Below are 15,855 nucleotides of genomic sequence, written 5' to 3'. Positions count from 1 at the left end.
AATGTACCTACCATGGCGCCTAGACTTGAGTGCATGGCCTCTTGGTTATCAGCCAGAGGTGATAGCGGTCAGGTCTGCTTCGTAGTTGCTCTCGGTTTATAAAAATACGAGTACGGATAGCTTTCGAGGAGATAATTCTTGATGAGATGAGAGGTCTTGGATTAAATCATAGGAGAACAAACACTCCGTAAGTATCTACCAAGGTACTGAGGTACCTCGTTACTTCACGTATCTGTGCTTTATCAACGGTAGACGCTCGTTGCGAGTGTGATTGCTACAGAAGTGCACCTAGGACATTTCTTAGGTTCTGGAGGTGATTGAGGTACTCCGTAGGAGCACTCTGTATGAATATAATAGGCCTAATGAGATAGGTGTACGAATACCTTCAGAAGAGAATACCTAGGTACAGTCTTTGATCTTGTCTTCGATGATAGGGCACCCATGCCACATTGTCGCACACTTACGATGGTAAAATACATCATAATTGAGGCCCTGCATTACGGAGTAGCAATCCAGTCTTACTCCATATATGCCTTTTATATCCCACCAGATCCAGCACTCACATCCGCTCAACGAGTTTTGCAATAACCATCAGTCCTCATTGCATCGCTTTACCCTAACACCACCAATTGTTGTCTTTGTCTTCACAACCCCACCTTCTTGTCCGTTATATCCCCCCTCAACTCGCGGCCGCACTAAGCGATGGCGTAGTTTCTAGCCTGACATTATTGCCCGCGGGAAAGCCTCCATCTCGAACCAAGTGACGCCCGGTCGCTGTGCTGAAAAAGTCAAAGAACCTGCGCGCCCCCGAGATCGCTCTCTCCAACACCCACTGGGGAATCTGACAATTGACAAGTCCTCGCCGGGGCCTTCTGTCCGTCAGAAAGAAAACCGCAGTCTCGATCGGTTGTTCCCTCCACCTGCCCGGCAAACCCTGCCACCCCCCCAACTTCTCTACAAAACTCTCGGGCTACGAAGCCATGAGATGCTGACTCGTCCTTCACATTTTCTCTATTCGACACCTTCCACGATTGTGTCCTTGACTCAGCGACCATTTGTGAGGTGCCATAGCCTCACTTGGTCAGCCTCAGGTGCCCCGCCTGCCGGTTCATCCACCCTCATAATCCGTACAAGAGCCTTCTCTGACAAATCCACACCAAACCGTCCTCCTCTCATCCCGCCATCTACCTCTTCACCACCTCGCTGGTGGCCGAAAAAGAATATAATTACGCCACCCCAAAGAAGAGCGACTGCCCTCCAAGCCATCATCGGCGACGGCGACAAAATGGACGAGTACCGCTTTCCAGACTCTCGCCTCAAGAAGAAGATGGATGACCCATCCAAAACCCCTCTTCTTCTTGTCGCCTGCGGTTCTTTTTCGCCCATCACATTTTTACACCTTCGCATGTTCGTCATGGCTGCAGATTATGTCAAACATAACACCGAATTTGAAATGATTGGTGGCTATCTGTCGCCTGTATCTGACGCATATAAGAAACAAGGCCTTGCGCCTGCCGAGCACCGGTGAGTTCCATATATCAATGACCAGAAAAATCATGTGGCTAATTGGATACAGAGTCGCGATGTGTCAACTCGCCATCGATAAGGCCTCCACGTGGCTCATGGTCGATACCTGGGAAGCCGAACAGAAGGAATATCAACCCACTGCCAAAGTTTTGGATCACTTTGAGCAGGAAATAAACATTGCTCGAAAGGGCATCGACGCAGGAGACGGTATTCGCAAGCCTGTACGGATAGCTCTGCTTGCTGGAGCCGATCTTATACAAACCATGTCTACTCCGGGAGTCTGGAGCGAGCAGGACTTGGACCACATCCTCGGACGCTACGGAACATTCATCATCGAACGATCTGGAACAGACATCGATGAGGCCTTGGCCAGTTTACAGAACTATCGCGACAATATTCATGTTATTCAACAGCTCATCCAAAACGACGTAAGTAGCACCAAGATCAGACTATTCCTGAAGCGAGGCATGAGCGTACAATATCTCATTCCCGCACCGGTCGTCGAATATATTGAGCAGAATCATCTCTATGCCGATGATCACCGAGGTTCGAGTACATCCCTTTCACAGCCTCAAGACAATGAGAAAGGCAAGAGCAAAGAAATCACCGCCTCCGCAAGTTGAAACCTCTGCCACAAAGGCAGCAACTTGTGCACAACAATCATACCGCCACAGCCTGACTGAGCTTGGCTTCGAATTCTCGAATTCCCAGACAAACATGTCAAGTGAACTGGAACTAGAACCCACCGATGAAGAAATCACGACCAGACACTTGCCAGAAAAACTCCCTACAGTGTCGACGGGGAGGCCCTTCCGGCGTCGCTTCTTGTCGGTCGGATTGGACGATCAATGGTTTGAACTTTGGCGCGGCAAGCAAGAAACATGGGTTCTATATACCAAAGTGCTACCGCTGCGTGGAGTCGGGAGTTCTGTGATGATTTCAGTTGAAAGTGGTGGTGCCGGGTATATCGGATCGGTGGATCCGAAGCCTCGAGGAGGGCAAAAGAATTCCCACGAAGATACCTGTGGACAAGCTTCCGGGTGCTTAGTCGGTATACGAGTATTATGATATGACCTGAAGTGGTTGAGGAGCATTTGAGGAATGTTTGATTTTCAATTCGGAAGTGGACCAGAATGATCACACCTGGTCGTTCTTTGATGAAGCTGTGCCATGAAAAAGTTAGAACATGAATATAAGTTTAAAGATGATTGAATACAGTATCCATGCACGTTTACATCCAACCCGACTGTTCCATATGAATATCTCAGATGACCCGACATGCATGCTATACAGGAAGAATTGATGTTGGTTTGTGGTGTTTGTGAGCCTGTCCCTACGAATACTGCGATCTCCGTACGCTGTACTCCATACCTTTTTCCCAAGATTTTGCGATTTCTCCCATCTTCCAAAGTGTGACACTCGGAATGGCCTCAGAGACCCTATCCCTTGCATCTTTCGTCCTTCCAACATGGTAACAACCACAGGGCACGATCGAATTATTACCAACCCCTGTGTAGCACCTCACGATCAGACCTCGAGTGTGTAGAGGGTATCGTGATCTGTTGTGCCGACCGACGGAAGGGCCCCGTGTAAGTTTGTTGTGTGAGTCCTCTCTCCTCGATTTAGATGACCTTGTTCCATTCTCGGCTTGCGGTATTTTCGTTCTTTTTCTCCTGATTTTTACTATTTCTTGCCCAACCCTCGGTGACATGTTCCATTTCGGTTCCAGCGCAAACAATTTTTTCTTACCCACCAAACTGACAGCTCTTGCTGCAGCAGTGAGAAATGACGAGGGCAGGCGAAGCCCTCGCTTTCATCTATCACACCGTTTGCCCTTTATGCGTTGGCTATACCTGATCTGACCTGATCTGACCCGAACAGATCGAACAACAACGGATCAAAATGATACAGCAGTCGGTAACACGCACTCAGGCAGACCCAGCCCCCGAGGCAAAGCAGTCCGTCCCAGGTGAACTTTGAACCAAGGGGGGCCGCACGAGTTCCAATCGATAATTCAAGGGCTCTTTAACTGACGAAGCCCCCTCCAGCACCTGCGTATCCGGCATCGTTCGCCGGTTGTCGCGCGCCAACTCCGGGTTGCGTTTCGGCCCATTCGTCGAACTCGGCGCGGTCTTTGCCAGTGTACCGTCTCAGATCCTCGTCGTTGACCCCGGGCCCTGCCTTGGAGGCCTGGTAGTTAGCGTATTTCTGGCCCAACCACGAACCTTTTTGCTGTTGTTGGTCTTGGGCGGCGTCTTCGCCGATCCCGTGGCTGCCTCCCTGAAAATGGTCATGTCTCGCAGGATCATTTTCTTTGGCAAAGTCACGTTTGGCTTGACGCGAAGTAGGGTCGTAGCCATTTAGGTTGCTTGTCTGATCGTGATGATCGTGATTGCCATGGTTTTGGTGTTGGTTTGGGATCTGATTTTGAAAATTATCATTGTCCCAATCAGTCCCGTCAAACGTTTGATATGGCTTTAGTGCGTTTTGGTCGGCTGGATCATGACCGGATCCTCCAGCATGATTGTTGTTCGGATTGATCAGGTCCATTCCTGACGTTTGATGGGGATAGGACGCATCTCTGACCCCCAGACCTGCGGCGAGCCCGTCATCAATCCCGCTACTACCGCCACCGAAAGCTCCAGAACCTAGTGGTCGAGACGATCCGGCTGTGGGATCGAGATCCTGATTCGCATCTTCACCGTCCTGTTCCTGCACCGGCGGGTATTGTCGAGGCGTCTCGTTCGGCGCGTACTCCGTCATACGCCTCTGTTGGGAATCCTGATCGTAATTGACGTCTGAAAAGTTTGTTTGGACTTTTTTGATCGGTCTCTCGACAGGTTGGCTGTTGAGATCCGGTAAATCGTCGCCTTTGAGGCTGGATTGACCACAACCCATGATCTTTTGTTGATTTTTGATATTCGAAATGAATGACAAGATAACTTGGAGGAATTGTGAATTCGAGGTCCAGCTGCCGACCTGGGTTGTCGGGTGAGACGAGTTCCACCAGGACTCGTACGAGCTGAGCTGGAGCTTTGCGGTTCGATTCTTGACAAATTGCAATTGCGCTGTAGCGCACACTTCGATGAAGTCGATGTTTTCGATGAATGTCCTATGCCTAGGTAATGTTGAGGGCCTCAGGCTTATACACGGGCAAGTAATAAAAAGCAAGAGGGAGCTTGTGTGTACGTAGTAAGTAAGTAGTCATGAGGCATCCCAGCCCCGGCCCGCCCGGCATTTCTACCGTAGTCGTAGGACCATGACCCCAAGAATAGCGTCACCAGCGACACACAGGCACAGAGAGACAGGAGGGCCACTAGGTAGCTTAGGTGGGTAGGTAGTTCGACTGGGGTGGATGGGTTTTTCCTAGGGTGTGACCAAGCCACCCTCGTACCCCAGAAAGAGGGTCACAGCCCGTGCACGGGTTCTGAGGATATCCTACCTACGATACCAGCAAAGAAGACATCATCGGCATTCTCGTACCGAGGATCTTATGACTTACTCTGATGTTGCAGTGATACCGGACGCGTGGCGATGACGGGCTTCCCTGAGTTATCACGACGTGATTTGTTCATGGCGAGATAGTAATGCCCTACTGTACTTCGCGCTCTTAATATGTGCCCTGAACTTGATTCTTACTTTGAGGCCTACCGTACCCCGCACTTCATCCCTGGGGGGAGAGCACCTACCCAGGTAGGCACCTGAGGTACATGTGTCCTCCCTACGGTACCTGCAGAGTACAAATGGTAAGAGGGTACGGAGTAGCTTTGCATCATTAAAAAGAACCACCAGTATTTGGTATCGGGATGGAAGACGGAGTAGCTATACGAGGTATACAAGGCCCTTGAAATGGATCAAAGACCCTGCAGAAGCACTAATCTACGGAGGTAGGGAATCGGATGAGTTCGTATTCGTACGTGTCTCCCAATACTCCGTACTCCGTATAAGCCCAAACATTACATACCCCGTAGATTCGGGGGAGAAACCCTCGGTGTCGGCTAGTCAGAAAAGTTGGGGAAGTACTCCGTACTGGAGTACACAATAAGGGGACTCACCAAGTTCAAAGATAGACAAGAAACCGCTTACGATTCTTGCAAAGTACCTCTTAGAAGAGGAAGAGATGCTCGGGTCTGACTATTGTCGACAACACACAAATCCATAAGAAAAGGTCCCCTGCATCTCAAACCATGTTAACACCAACAAGTCGTATATCCTTACCGTTGCGGCGGAACCTCAGCAGGCTTTACCGCCCTGCCACGTTGGTCACCAAGAAGAATATATCAACCACTTCGGTGAGACGGAACGAACTTCACGATGGAGACTTGAACAGCGTACGGCCAATGTTTGACCTGAAAGGTCGAAACTACATCATCACGGGAGGTGGGCGTGGAATCGGATACGCAATCACTCGTGCCGTGGCAGAGATGGGAGGCAACGTGGCTGTCCTGGACGTGCTGCCCTCTCCGGTCAAAGACTTTGGTACCTTGGAGGGTGACTTTGGAGTCAAGGCCAGATACATCCATGCCGATGTGACGAGCGGTGAGAGTCTGACAAAAGCATTCGACCAGACTGTCTCGGAATTTGGAAGTCTTGAAGGATGGTAAGGAGAAGGCCCCAATATATGTATATCGTTGTCAGACCCGGACGCACGACTAATTCTAATTCCGGACAAAAGTGTGACAGCTGCTGGCATCTGCATTGACAAACCATTTGGAGAGTGGTCGTGGGAAGAGGTCCGGAAAATCATGGACATCAATGTAAGCTAAGTGGCTGGAAATCTGTTGCCATCCGATCTTGATGATTGATATTTTTTACAGGTTACCGGTACATTCTTCGCGGCTCAAATGGCCGCGAAACAGATGGAGAAGCAAGGCACCGGCGGAAGCCTTCTCCTCATCGCTTCTGTATGCGCGCACTGCGCCATTCCCGGGCAGTTGCTATCGGCATACTACGCCTCGAAAGGTGCAGTGAGGATGCTCAATACGGCCTTGAGTGTTGAATTGGCCCCGCAAGGCATTCGCTGCAATGCAATCTCACCCGGCTTCATCAATACCGACATGAGCAAGACCTTGCGGGAACAACGTCCGCATTTGGTGGACATTATGCATTCTTCGCCACCGTTGAAGAGAATCGGTAACCGCAACGACCTGCTCGGTGCCGCCGTATATTTGCTGAGTGATGCCTCTTCGTACACCACAGGTGCTGACATCACAGTTACTGGAGGGTTGCATGCTGGCAGAATTTGGACTTGATGTTCGAATCAAACTGTATGTCCTCTTTCATGGCATTTGCCCATGAGTCGATCAGAGCGGTTTGATGCCTCGGTGAATACTGGCAATGCCTCCTGTCAGATTTTCATATCCAGCACCAGACGTGATGAATCCGGCGTCTTGAATCATGGTTTTAAACTCCTCTTGGGTCGGGAATCGTTCGATACTCTCGACAAGATATTGATAGCTGTCTCGGTCGCCTGCCACCAGTTGTCCAATGAGGGGAATAGCTCCAAAGCTCCATCTCTTATATAAAGCATTGAAAATAGAGCTGTTGACATGACTGAATTCCATACAAGCAAAGACACCTCCCGGCTTGAGTACTCGGAACGCCTCGCGAAGTGCAGCGTCCTTGTTCGTAAAGTTGCGGATGCCGAACGCCACCGTATAGAGGTCGATACTATCCGACGGGATCGAAGGCATAGACTCTGCGTTTCCTCGCATGAATGACAACCTTCCAGATTTTCCATATGGTGTTTCAAGAGCTCTCTTCTGGCCTTCAGCAAGCATGTCCGGGTTGATGTCAGCGATCGTCACCTTGGTGGTCAGATCGAGGTTGACATTCGTCGCATGGTCGAGCATCCGGAAGGCAATATCCCCTGTTCCGCCTGCAACATCGAGGATGCTCCAGCCTTTATCGTCTGTCCTGCTTCCGGGATTGAGACTGCGGACAAAGTAATCTTTCCATAATCGGTGGATGCCCAGGGACATCAAGTCGTTCATTGTATCGTACGAAGATGCTACTGAGGAGAAAACAGCTCCCACTGCAACATGATTAGCGAGTGCTTTAGCTGCTTGACAGGGGAAATAATACCTCTGGCCTCTTTTTGAGCTTCGGAGATGGTCTCGAAGCCGAAGTGCGTGGTTCGGCCATCCTCGCCTGGAAGCCGCTGTGACAGCGGCTGGATCGTCGAAAAGAGGCGATTAGGGGTACTGGATGCTAGCCTACAGCTTCTACAGGTAGTAACTCGGCGAGGGATAAAGCGCAGCATGTTTACGAAGATACCGCCCAAGTCCTAACGGAAATCGTACTTTCCATCGACATCCTCCAAACTTTTGGCGCAGATATCTCTTCCTCCAGAAGCAGTTTAGCGTTTCGGCTGTCTCGAATGGTTATTCCGTATCCGAGGGGAAGAGACTCGATGTATCGGGTGCCGTGAATAACCGAGACTCCCTTGTCCATCAACACGTCCGGCTCACACACCTGTCATGTCTTTTTGCCCTCATTGAATCGAGAAGAAATCACTGTATCAACCAGTTGATTCACAAGCATGAAAACTCGGGCCATAATCAGGCCTCTTTTGCGAGGATGTCGATATAGAGAGGGGGTTCTCCTCCGAAGACAAGGGCTACGATGGGCAAGTGATACATGGGCCTCGGGGCCGGCGCAAAAGGCTGGAGCAGAATCGTAGGTGCCTTTCACACACAGAGCCTATACTCTCTAACTCGACCCAAAAGTGTCAACTTTCCAGGGGCTTTAAACAGCAGCTTTACGGCTACGATGAAGTTTCATAACCCTGCCGAGGCTACAGCCATGCCAACATATAGAATAATGGATGCTGACGGCAACATTGTCGACAACACCCGAGATCCTCAATCGGCATCAGACGAGGACGTTATTCGATGGTATAAGAATATGCTGACGGTCAGCATCATGGACCTGATCATGTTCGACGCTCAACGGCAAGGTCGGACAAGCTTTTACATGGTTTCTGCCGGAGAGGAAGGTATAGCTGTTGGCTCCGCATCTGCTCTGATCCCGGAAGACGTTTGTTTTCTGCAGTATCGTGAACAAGGCGTGCTCATACAACGTGGGTTCACGTTAAAAGAGATGATGAGCCAATTGTTCGCCAATAAAGATGATCATGGCAAAGGTCGAAATATGCCCGTTCACTATGGCAGCGGGAAACTCAATGTGCACACGATTTCAAGTCCATTAGCTACACAAATACCCCAAGCTTCTGGAGCAGCATACGCCTTGAAAATGCAACGACTGATCAATCCCAATATTCCACCAAGGATTGTTGCCTGCTATTTTGGTGAAGGTGCAGCAAGCGAGGGCGATTTCCACGCGGCATTAAACATTGCAGCTACGAAATCATGTCCCATCGTCTTTGTATGCCGCAACAACGGCTTTGCAATTTCAACCGCCAGTATCGAGCAGTACAAGGGTGATGGTATTGCCAGTCGCGGCATGGGATATGGCATTGATACTATTCGAGTGGATGGCAATGACATATTTGCGGTAAGAGAAGTCATGATAGAGGCAAGAAAGCGCGCCCTTGAAGGCAATTGCAAACCTATACTTGTGGAGGCAATGAGCTACCGTGTTAGTCATCATAGCACTAGCGACGACAGCTTTGCATACAGGGCAAAGAGAGAGGTGGAAGAATGGAAGAGGAGAGACAACCCGATCACGCGGTTGAGGAAATGGATGGAGAATAAGGGAATCTGGGACGAGGACAAGGAGAGAGAAGCCAGAGCATCAATACGAAAGGAGGTTCTGAGGGAGTTTTCGGCTGCTGAAAAGGTCAAGAAGCCAGCGATACGAGAAATGTTCACCGACATGTACGAGGAACTAACTCCAGAGGCTCGAAATCAGATGAAGCAGTTGAAGGAGATCATCGAGAAGTATCCCAAAGAGTATGATGTGTCTGTACATGAGGGAGGTGTAAAGACCTTGGAATAACGAAGGATGAGCCATCTGAACCGAGTCTTCGAGATCTTTCGAGTACAGTACTCTGTACTCCATACCCTGGCCCAACGATGAGACCGTTATGTGTCAGGACTCGTATGACGCCCGTATCTGTCCACATCATGGCTGTGGAACAAAGGACAAGTGACACTGCGTCTTCTCCGAAGCACGAGAGATACAAAGTCGAATGGAAGGAAAACTGGTTCTTGAGACATGGTTCTGGGTCGATGAACATGGACCTGTGTGGAAATGTTCCAGAAATGTGTGGAGGATGGCAGGGGACGCCGAGCAAGAAGTAGCCGGAAAATCAAATTGCCGATTGGCTGTAGCGCCTCAGCCACGGTGGCTTTGCGGGTTTAAGACAATGCTATCTTCATTTAGTGCCGCACTAAAGTGCTTTAGCGGCAACCAGCCACCATAATACGAATCCTGAGGGTCTTTCGCAAGGAAGTAGAGCAAAATATCACGGCTTCCAGCCTTCTTGATTCCCTCCAATGCAAGACTCGGATCACAATGGTCACTGTGAATAGCGATCTAATCGCCAATGGGACCCCTTCGTTATTGTGCTCGCTTCGGCCAAGCAGAATCTGTGCTGTCATGCAATCGTCAGGTGCTGACGTTTGCGTCTTTACCAACCTCCTCCTACACTATCGGTACCTAAGTATTTCCAGCATTCACTAACCATCTGATCCATACTTTTCTGCTCACAATGAACATTCTTCTGCTAATCTACTCAAACTTACACCTTTGATTTGCACATATCGCGTCTTTCCAGCAGTCTTTTACGTCTCAACCAAAGGACCACAATCCTAGGCCACTTCAGTCAGCCACCCGTCGTTACCTTGCATTGTTTGGGCGTTTGGATATCAGTTTTCCCTGTACAATATGCACTCCTCCCTTCTCAGCTCAGTCCTCACGGCACTTGCTGTCTCGTCCTTGCTTCCAACAATTATCGCGCAAACTTACACCTCCTGTAATCCGTTACAACAGAGTAAGTCAATGTTTTTATTCAAATTGAATCAAACTGACCAGAAGCAGGTAATTGCCCAGCAGATCCGGCTCTGGGGAAGAGTGTCGATATTGATTTTACATCGGGTGCCTCCAGCGAGTTCACAGAGTCCGGTGCTCCTACATACGACTCGAATGGGGCTGCATTTACGATAGCGAAATCCGGTGACTCGCCGTCCATTTCTTCAAAATGGTACATTATGTTCGGACACGTCGACTATGTTGTCAAGGCAGCCCCCGGAACCGGCATAGTCAGTGCGGCTATCCTTCAGTCCGACTGCTTGGATGAAATCGATTGGGAATGGCTAGGCGGCGACGACACCCAGGCCCAGAGCAACTACTTTGGCAAAGGGCAAACGACTACCGGTTACAACCGAGGGGCTTTCCACAGTGCTCCAAATAATCACGACGAATTTCACACCTACAGCATCGACTGGACTGCTGATCAGATTGTTTGGTCGATTGATGGTACCACTGTGAGGGTCATGACCCAAGCTCAAGCTGAGGCCGGCCAATACCCTCAAACGCCCATGTATGTCAAGGTCGGTGCTTGGGCAGGAGGCGATCCATCGAACCCCCAGGGCACAATCGAATGGGCCGGTGGTCCTACAGATTACTCCGCTGGTCCATTCACCATGTACCTCAAGTCCATACATGTCACGGACTATTCGACTGGCTCTGAATACTCGTACAGTGGCACCAGCGGCACCTGGCAGTCGATCGTCTCTTCTGGTGGCAAGATAAATAGCCAAGGTGACGGGACACCTGTTTCCAGTTCAGCTCCTGCAGTCACCTCTCAAGTAACAACAGGAAGTGCTCCTTTGGCTTTTGGCAACAATGGTGATTCCAGTACTGTGACCCGAACCGGCTGGCCTTGGTCGGGAACAGCCACTACATCAGCAACTACACCAGCGGTCACCGTGGTAAGCGAATCAATCTCTGGGCTGACGAGTGAGTTCTTCCTTAGCTCCAGCTCAGCTATCGTACTGTCGCTGACCAGATGATAGATACCTACCCCTTCGTCGTCCTCATTGCAGCCCTCACGGTCGGGCTTAGCGTCGGCTTCATCCATTGAGATCTCCGGATCATCACGCTCTGATGTATCTCCCGCTGCGACCCAGTCTGCCAACGTAAGTTCTGGAACCGTGACCGGCTCGACCACGTCTGGTTCTGCATCGGACACAACCCAGTCGGGCAGCGCATCACAGTCATCTAATACGTCAAGTGGAGCTCAGCCCTCGAGCACAACAACTACTACCAGAACATCGGGAAACCAATCCCTAGGAACATCAACATCAACAACGACGGGGCCAGCTTCTGCACAGCCCAGCAGCACATCTACTGCCTCCCCCAGCACAACAGGGACCATCACACGCAGCCTAACTTCCACCATACCGAGCAGATCAACCTCCACGAGCGCGACGACACAAATGGCCAGTACGACAATGCTGACCTCTACCCGCTCTGGTAGTATACAATCAGCATCCCCGACACAGACAGGAACGCCACCAGCGCCGAACAATGCATTTCAGAATCTTGGTTATGATTCTTGGATCATTTTGAGCGTTGGTATAATGTGTCTCCTCTTCTGAGTCCGGGGGTACAACAACAGTAAGTATGGGCGGCATTTGTCAGCACGAGTTTTAGTAATGGACCTGGCGGGTGGCGTTAATACGGAATGATTTTAGAAGGCCAAGAGGATTGTGATGTACAGGGATGCAAGGCTGTGATAAGCGATGAATACGGAAATACATATGATACCCAAATAGAATGAACGGGCTCTTATCGAGTCTCACGATACGAATCGATAACTTAGTTGGTGGTTGATAAAGAGGCTGCCCTTCCGACCGGATTTAATACCTCTTTTTGCACGACTTGAATACTATGAACAATATCTCAGTAGGAAGGCGAGTATTTCGTAATACACAGAGGAAGCACTAGGAAGGAGAATCATCGACAGCGGGATATGCCAGGGTCGCCACCTTTTGGGCCTGGGAATATCCGTATTGGTACATCGATTTTATGGACCCTCATATTCGCACCGAGAGGGCATGGATGTCGATAAATTTCGAATATCCGCCGGTCCACGTCATTTTGTCGTTGGAGACAACCACAACTTCGATTCCTTTCCGTTTCGTCCGTCAAAGGCTCAAGAGGCGGTAAAAACGCCACAAGCGATCTCTAAACACTTTATCCCACTTTGAATATCCTCGTTGCGCTCTCAGTCAACTACTGTAACTCCCGCACATCTCCCCTCCTCGCATTTGCACCACCACAAACCCGCAAAGACTCTTTCGACAGTCTCTCACTATGGCGGCCATAGCGCCTGCGCGCGACGATGTTTCACAGACTCACCCGTATACCTGCAATTCATGCGCAGTTGCCTTTCGTAACAGCGATGCCCAACGAACACACATGAGGAGTGACTGGCATAGATACAACCTCAAGAGAAGATTAGCCGAACTCCCCGCTGTGTCTTCGGAAGATTACAACGAGAAGGTACTCGCTGCACAGGCGAGCAACAACGCAGCAGCTGCTCAAGCAGCCTTTGCCAAAATATGCACACAATGCCAGAAGACATACTACAGTGAGAATGCTTTCCAAAACCATCTTGCAAGCAAAGCCCACCGAATGAGGGGCTCAACAACCAACGGCAAAATCTCAAGAGAGAGGACTAGTGCGTCGGACGCTGCTGTATCCAGGGTGGTCTCCTCCGCAGACTCAGAAGCCCGAGATCCAGAGGCAGAAGCAGAGTTCGAACAGGTGGTGGCGGGTATCAAGGACGCATCCATTCAAGATCTCCCGGCCATCACACGAAGACCATCTGCTCCGGGCCCGGATACTGAACGACGGGAAGACCATCCCATGTCACCTGAGAAGCCGGAGCTCTCCTCTATTCCTCTGTCACGATGCTTGTTTTGCAACTACGACTCCCCCAGCGTCAAACTCAGTCTCATACACATGACCAAGATCCACAGCCTGTTCATTCCCGAGCAGAACTACTTGGTCAATCCAGAAGGCCTTCTGCGTTACATGCAAGCAAAGGTGTATCAGAACTATGAGTGCCTATTCTGCCACCGGCTTAGGGGGAACGCAGACGGTGCTCAGACACATATGAGAGATAAGGGCCATTGCAAGATTGCTTTCGAGACCGAAGAGGAAATGATCGAAGTTGGTCAGTTCTATGATTTCTCAAGCACATACTCGGATGATGGTGCGGGCGATTCCGATACGGAGATGGACGCCTCGAAATCAACACGGAACGGTGGAGTCAAGTTGGCAAATGGTGAGAACCACGAGGAAGATGGGTGGGAGACAGATTCATCGTTCTCGTCACTCGATACCGAGGAGCTTGCATCTGTCCCAAATGACGACCGAACATCATCTTACCAACGCCTCCCTATGCATAGACATCACTCGAATACCGACCCTCGACCTCACAGAAACATCGACGGATTTCACTCTCACGCACATAATCATAACCATGCAGTTTTCTATGACGAATACGAAATGCACCTCCCCAGTGGGAGAGTAGCCGGCCACAGAAATCTGCGAAAGTACTATAACCAGAACCTACACTCTTATCCCACCGCCGCGGAGCGCATGGAGCGGGCACAGCGCTTGATCGAAGAAGGTAGCTCGGACGCAGACATGGAGGATGTTGGAGATCTGCCGGCTACACCGCCTCGTAACAGCGTAATGCGCCGAGGTGAAGCGGGCATGGTTGGTACCACGAACCAACAACGCCGGGACGTTCGATCTCAAGAGATTCGATCGAGGCAAAAAGAGCAGCGTTCTCAGAACAGGTACCAGGCGAAACTGGAGAAGGCCAACAACCACCAGAAACACTTCAGGGTAAGTATCTGCATCATTTTGTCTTGCAGCAGGATGCTGGCTAACCATTTTCAGGATCCACTATTGCAGTGAATGCTCTCAAAAAGGAGTCCTCGGCAATCTCTCAGTTGTCGTTCAGGAGGATTCTGTTTGCGGCATTCTCTCACTTCTTGGCTTAGCGAGCATGTTTATGGCATACGACTATGGTAGAGAAAAACCCATCATCATAGTTAGAACTGGACTCGGAGAGGCGGCTTAGTCGCTCTATCAACTGCGAAACGTGATCGACGAACCGATATTCAAACTTGTGCAATTCCGTACTTAGAATCGATATTATTAGAACGCAGTTATACCTACATCTGTGTGCTCGAAATCGTTTGGTCACTTGCAGCGTTTTTGCGGTGGACTACGTTCGTGAATATTCGCCTTGAGTATCCTGACGGAGGCACCTGATCCCACTGAAGATCTTTGTCTTTTCGATTTTCGTAGAACTATCTTGTCTATCAATGTTTGTACTCGTACTTCGTATTATGGCCCGTCGAAATATGTGGGAAAATGCGTACGGCGGATCAAGCAGCCACAAAATGCAATCAAAAATGCCCAGAGCTGCAGCTTGATTCTTGAGCTTCATACTTGTCTTGGAGCGTTGTTTCGATAGACAATCCCACCCGATCTCGCAGGCAACCCAAGTGCCCAAAGGGCAATTAGAAAATTGAGAGCTCACATCGATTATCCTACCACCAAGTTTTATTTTCTTCAAACCTACTACTAAGCGTACTACAATCATATATCGCAATGGCCAAAAAAGGTACGGAAAAATGATGTCTTCTGATCGACTTCATCCTTTTCAAGGACCCGTTTGCGCCAAAGGCTTACTCTCTCCCCAGTCAAGTCTCGTACGGTCGCAGTCCGCCTCATCAGTATGGCCATGACTGGCTTCTATCGGACGATGATCCGACCTCGCGCATCCCGACCTCTGAGTATGCTCAAATACGACCCCGTGGTAAAGCGGCAGGTGTTGTTTCTGGAGCAGAAGCGTGGAAAATGATGTACAAACTCTGGGTCGATGATGAAACTCTACGACTTTTGAGGAGTGGGAGCGAGCGAGCTGCATTTCCGAGTCGAGGTGCCATTTCAAATTGCCTTTTACGGACCTGGAACAAAAGTTGAACGCCCGACAATTCCAGTCACCGTTGGAATGTTGCTAGTGTGGCTGCTACGAGTACCGTCAGGTTGAAGGAAAAGAAATACCGTCTCAGGGGACGATCCCGTCCTTGGTGTCGACACGAGCACAGGGAAATGCGATCTGCCTACTCGTGGTCGTCAAGGTCCGAGGCTGGTCAGGGTGTGTGCGCGCGGGATTAATTTGGAGCTACGATTCATCGATATCTACAATGCGACACTTGAGGGATTGAATAAGGAGTAGGACTGGACGACATAGCTTCGATCGGAGTGTGAGCATGGCTGACACGAGTCATCGGAAGGTATCGAGCCACCGCCCTATCCAAGCTCCAAGGAAAC

At 50.0% G+C, this 15,855-nt stretch overlaps 7 protein-coding genes across 7 annotated transcripts; 5 read left to right on the top strand and 2 right to left on the bottom strand.

Annotated features, from left to right (window-relative positions):
- The first annotated feature begins 576 nt into the window (after positions 1-576).
- PV06_06847 (nicotinate (nicotinamide) nucleotide adenylyltransferase) lies at positions 577-2,758 on the top strand. Its single transcript, XM_016408010.1, has 2 exons — positions 577-1,524; positions 1,577-2,758. Exons 1-2 carry the CDS (start codon positions 986-988, stop codon positions 2,148-2,150), a joined length of 1,113 nt encoding a protein of 370 aa, XP_016261490.1. The 5' UTR covers positions 577-985; the 3' UTR covers positions 2,151-2,758.
- On the bottom strand, positions 2,735-4,672 carry PV06_06846 (uncharacterized protein). Its single transcript, XM_016408009.1, has one exon. The coding sequence runs from the start codon at positions 4,423-4,425 to the stop codon at positions 3,553-3,555; it is 873 nt and encodes a 290-aa protein (XP_016261489.1). The 5' UTR covers positions 4,426-4,672; the 3' UTR covers positions 2,735-3,552.
- A 749-nt stretch (positions 4,673-5,421) lies between these two features.
- Positions 5,422-7,811, bottom strand: PV06_06844 (uncharacterized protein). The gene is made up of 2 exons (XM_016408007.1): positions 7,612-7,811; positions 5,422-7,561 (listed from the first exon to the last, which is right to left on the bottom strand). Exons 1-2 carry the CDS (start codon positions 7,787-7,789, stop codon positions 6,831-6,833), a joined length of 909 nt encoding a protein of 302 aa, XP_016261487.1. The 5' UTR covers positions 7,790-7,811; the 3' UTR covers positions 5,422-6,830.
- On the top strand, positions 5,715-6,779 carry PV06_06845 (uncharacterized protein; the record flags this gene model as incomplete). The annotated part of the gene is made up of 3 exons (XM_016408008.1): positions 5,715-6,127; positions 6,203-6,284; positions 6,345-6,779. The coding sequence occupies 3 exons, from the start codon at positions 5,715-5,717 to the stop codon at positions 6,777-6,779; spliced, it is 930 nt and encodes a 309-aa protein (XP_016261488.1).
- Positions 7,812-8,032: 221 nt separating the features above from the next.
- Positions 8,033-9,940, top strand: PV06_06843 (uncharacterized protein). Its single transcript, XM_016408006.1, has 2 exons — positions 8,033-8,205; positions 8,256-9,940. Exons 1-2 carry the CDS (start codon positions 8,069-8,071, stop codon positions 9,484-9,486), a joined length of 1,368 nt encoding a protein of 455 aa, XP_016261486.1. The 5' UTR covers positions 8,033-8,068; the 3' UTR covers positions 9,487-9,940.
- A 27-nt stretch (positions 9,941-9,967) lies between these two features.
- PV06_06842 (uncharacterized protein) lies at positions 9,968-12,520 on the top strand. The gene is made up of 3 exons (XM_016408005.1): positions 9,968-10,483; positions 10,531-11,423; positions 11,508-12,520. The coding sequence occupies exons 1-3, from the start codon at positions 10,378-10,380 to the stop codon at positions 12,090-12,092; spliced, it is 1,584 nt and encodes a 527-aa protein (XP_016261485.1). The 5' UTR covers positions 9,968-10,377; the 3' UTR covers positions 12,093-12,520.
- Positions 12,521-12,539: 19 nt separating this feature from the next.
- Positions 12,540-14,688, top strand: PV06_06841 (uncharacterized protein). Its single transcript, XM_016408004.1, has 2 exons — positions 12,540-14,355; positions 14,410-14,688. Exons 1-2 carry the CDS (start codon positions 12,811-12,813, stop codon positions 14,425-14,427), a joined length of 1,563 nt encoding a protein of 520 aa, XP_016261484.1. The 5' UTR covers positions 12,540-12,810; the 3' UTR covers positions 14,428-14,688.
- Positions 14,689-15,855: the final 1,167 nt, after the last annotated feature.

The sequence above is a fragment of the Exophiala oligosperma genome (assembly GCF_000835515.1).
Source record: "Exophiala oligosperma strain CBS 72588 unplaced genomic scaffold supercont1.6, whole genome shotgun sequence".
Taxonomy (NCBI): domain Eukaryota; kingdom Fungi; phylum Ascomycota; class Eurotiomycetes; order Chaetothyriales; family Herpotrichiellaceae; genus Exophiala; species Exophiala oligosperma.
Note: the sequence above shows the minus strand (reverse complement) of the source record. Positions and strands in the feature narration are given on the sequence as shown.

Bases quoted from the DNA above. Each gene is read 5' to 3' on its own strand.
- PV06_06847 (XM_016408010.1), top strand. From the start codon at position 986: ATGCTGACTCGTCCTTCACATTTTCTCTATTCGACACCTTCCACGATT. The intron at 1,525-1,576 runs GTGAGTTCCATA...AATTGGATACAG, and splicing joins CTTGCGCCTGCCGAGCACCG to AGTCGCGATGTGTCAACTCG.
- PV06_06846 (XM_016408009.1), bottom strand. From the start codon at position 4,425: ATGGGTTGTGGTCAATCCAGCCTCAAAGGCGACGATTTACCGGATCTC.
- PV06_06844 (XM_016408007.1), bottom strand. From the start codon at position 7,789: ATGCTGCGCTTTATCCCTCGCCGAGTTACTACCTGTAGAAGCTGTAGG. The intron at 7,562-7,611 runs GTATTATTTCCC...ATCATGTTGCAG, and splicing joins AGCTCAAAAAGAGGCCAGAG to TGGGAGCTGTTTTCTCCTCA.
- PV06_06843 (XM_016408006.1), top strand. From the start codon at position 8,069: ATGAAAACTCGGGCCATAATCAGGCCTCTTTTGCGAGGATGTCGATAT. The intron at 8,206-8,255 runs GTAGGTGCCTTT...TCGACCCAAAAG, and splicing joins CAAAAGGCTGGAGCAGAATC to TGTCAACTTTCCAGGGGCTT.
- PV06_06842 (XM_016408005.1), top strand. From the start codon at position 10,378: ATGCACTCCTCCCTTCTCAGCTCAGTCCTCACGGCACTTGCTGTCTCG. The intron at 10,484-10,530 runs GTAAGTCAATGT...GACCAGAAGCAG, and splicing joins CTGTAATCCGTTACAACAGA to GTAATTGCCCAGCAGATCCG. The intron at 11,424-11,507 runs GTAAGCGAATCA...ACCAGATGATAG, and splicing joins CTACACCAGCGGTCACCGTG to ATACCTACCCCTTCGTCGTC.
- PV06_06841 (XM_016408004.1), top strand. From the start codon at position 12,811: ATGGCGGCCATAGCGCCTGCGCGCGACGATGTTTCACAGACTCACCCG.